The sequence below is a fragment of the Lactuca saligna genome, chromosome 7 (assembly GCF_052625555.1).
Source record: "Lactuca saligna cultivar CGN05327 chromosome 7, ASM5262555v1, whole genome shotgun sequence".
NCBI classification, from domain to species: domain Eukaryota; kingdom Viridiplantae; phylum Streptophyta; class Magnoliopsida; order Asterales; family Asteraceae; genus Lactuca; species Lactuca saligna.
This window is the reverse complement of record NC_136423.1, coordinates 145,742,798-145,745,658: the sequence shown is the minus strand read 5'-3', so window position 1 is coordinate 145,745,658 and position 2,861 is coordinate 145,742,798. Positions and strand designations below refer to the sequence as shown.

The following is a 2,861-nucleotide window of genomic DNA, read 5'->3' as shown; positions in this document are numbered from 1 at the left end:
GATGGACCCACCTCCCCACGCTCTTCCCTTCTGGTTTCGATCCCTCCCAATTTTCCCAAATCTCTATTCAACTCCATAACAATCCTCAGCGTACAAATCCAATGACCAAATGAACACCCCAAAATCCCCAATTTTTATCAAATACTCACAATGGTATCTAGGGCTCAACCATGGAAATCCCATATGCATAAATCTTCGGTTTCCTTTCAAACCCCAAATTGGGTGAAAAAAAACCCTAACTTGCGATCCGTAATCATCATTTACAGGTAATAACAACTTAGATACATCATTAATCAGAGGCAAACCATACGACAAATCGATTCCCACATGAAAGCCTACATTGAGATAAACCCTAAAATCAACTTCACCATTAGCGGACATCATAAAACAAGATGAAGGTATTACTTCAAAGATTTGTTCCACATGGTTCGAAGGATTGAAATCCCATGATAATTTGTATAATATATTGATATATCAATGTTGTATTTTCATTGTATAAATACGCTACACTTTTTAAAAACCAAAAATTACAAATGTACAAATTCTGGGTCCTATAGAAAAGGGAACTTCAAGTTCCATATCACAAAGATGGAAGAAGCCATAGATTGAATAAGGAAGAACCCATGGACAAGAACCATGCCAAGAAAGCAAAAATGGTGGAAAGCAAATATCTACTGCAGATATTCGAAGGGCAAAAAGACTCATCTGCCCTCATCAAGATATCCACCACACTCGCACCTGAAGAAGCTGCAGCTAGCGTAAGAGTCGATAACACCTGCTTCCAATTCATTAATCGAAACTCGAAACCATTAATACCTGTTTGTGATTACGAATTATAAAAAAATATATATTAAAAAAGAAGAGTTTTTTAATTTTTTACCCAATCTCCTATTACGATAATGACCAGAATACCCTTTTGTCGAACTGGGCATGTTACAAGAACAGAGTATCCATCAAGTAGTGCCAATGTGAAGCTCCATGGAATAACCAAACCCATAATCGTCACCAAGAAACTGATAAAGTCCCAAACTTTAGAAATTTTGCAAATTGATGAAAAATTGAAAACAAGGTAACGAATTTATAAATCGATGATCTTGAAATCGTTACCAGAAAGATGAATAGCTGTAGAATTGAACACCATACGCCATGAACAGAAGAGAAGCAGAGGAGAAGATCGTTTGACCCAATCTCAGAGCAAAACCCGCACTTGTTCCCATGGATCCTGGAACATCATCCATAGCCATCGGATCTTTCGAACATGAAATTTAAGGTTCATAGCTGCCTTTGAATCGTGATGTAGTTGTTAATCTCTGTAGATTGAAGATGATTCATGGGTTTCATGTGATCGATGAGGTCTGTTGTACGAATTCCGGATTGATTAGTTGTCGTTCTTGAAATCTTGTGGGTTTGAGAAAGACAGAGGCTCATCTATCGTTCGACAAGTGTTGTTTCTTGAAGAATTTGAGTTTGGTTTTTCAGGCAAAATGAAGAGATTTGAGAGTTTTGTGATTTTGAATGATTCTTTCTTTTTTGTCACGTAAATTTCTTTATTTTATTTTATGGGATATGAGTATTGAGGTATAAAAAGTGGCATCAAATGTGTCGGCGGGATCGTCTTTGATGAAGAAAACATATGTGGTTATGTACTTTTGATAATGGACCCCACGTATTTCTTTTCAAATCAACTTTAATTTGGATTTATTTTTTTCTTTTTAGTTCTCGAAATCATTTTGGAGGTATTAAGAAATTTAAGAGATAGAGATGACAAATTGATAATCATTTAGTTGGTTTAATTAAAAAACAATATTCATTAAAAACAACAATTTCTTGATTCTATTTGCCGTTAACTAAAAAGATAGCTTTTAATCGTATAACCTAATCTATCAATGTGTTATTTCTTATTAATAAAACTAACTTATAAGCTACCATAAAATATTATTATAATCTTACCATAAATCAGTTTATTTCTGTCAAAAAAAGACCTACAAGTCTCATTATCTATATAAAACAATCTAATTCTTTTAGTAAAACATAACTATGCATCACATGAAAAAATAATTGTGAATTAGAGGTGTAGATAAAGAACCGGTTAAATATTTAACCGTGAGACAAAAATTGAACCGGCTTTTAGAAACTGGTTATGTTAAAACCGAAGAACTATGTTGATATAGGTTTTAAAAAATTATAGGTTGGGTTGACATTTTTGGTTAAATTTTATCCACTTGATCTTATTTTTTGAATTTTAAAACTTATTTAGAATGTGTAAAGAAGATAAAAAAAAATTGAGAAAGTAAGATTTGGAAATACTTTGTACACAATTAGTTGGATGGATGGGTTTGAAGCATATGGATTTAAATTAAATATGAGAAAGACATACACCACCTTCTTAAAGGTAATGTTATATTAATGATATCCACCAAGAACATGAAAAGGATTATCGACCTAACTCACATTAAACCACAATAAAACAAATGTCTAACGGTCAACCATAGCCAAATGCTTGGTGGGCAGCCGGTTTTGGATACCACAAAGCTCAGCAACAGCAACCCTGATAATGACATATGACATGACCCCCTAAACTCAAGAAAATGAATAATTTAATAAGACCTTTTAATGGAATCGTGTTGAAATAATTTACTTAAAAAAATATATACTAAAGTTTCAATATTTTATCGATTTGATAAAAAAAATATAAATTTTATTTTTTTACAGTAAAATTGTAATTACTAACAAGTTTTAACACGTTTATCCTTTTTTTCTAGTAAACAAGTATTAGGATTTTACTGTAAAAAAAAATAAAGTTTAGGATTTTCTTGTCAAATCGTGAATCAAGATTTTACTGTCAAAAAAATAAAATTTAT

At 32.1% G+C, this 2,861-nt stretch overlaps 1 protein-coding gene across 1 annotated transcript; it reads right to left on the bottom strand.

Moving 5' to 3' along the window:
• Positions 1 to 436: 436 nt before the first annotated feature.
• On the bottom strand, positions 437 to 1,608 carry LOC145006598 (CASP-like protein 5C1). Its single transcript, XM_078965678.1, has 3 exons — positions 1,108 to 1,608; positions 881 to 1,013; positions 437 to 775 (listed from the first exon to the last, which is right to left on the bottom strand). Exons 1-3 carry the CDS (start codon positions 1,242 to 1,244, stop codon positions 581 to 583), a joined length of 465 nt encoding a protein of 154 aa, XP_078821804.1. The 5' UTR covers positions 1,245 to 1,608; the 3' UTR covers positions 437 to 580.
• Between the last annotated feature and the right edge of the window lie 1,253 nt (positions 1,609 to 2,861).

Coding starts and splice junctions, on each gene's coding strand:
- LOC145006598 (XM_078965678.1), bottom strand. CDS start 1,244: ATGGCTATGGATGATGTTCCAGGATCCATGGGAACAAGTGCGGGTTTT. Junction 1,014..1,107: donor TACAGCTATTCATCTTTCTG/GTAACGATTTCA, acceptor GGACTTTATCAG/TTTCTTGGTGACGATTATGG. Junction 776..880: donor TTATCGTAATAGGAGATTGG/GTAAAAAATTAA, acceptor AATTGGAAGCAG/GTGTTATCGACTCTTACGCT.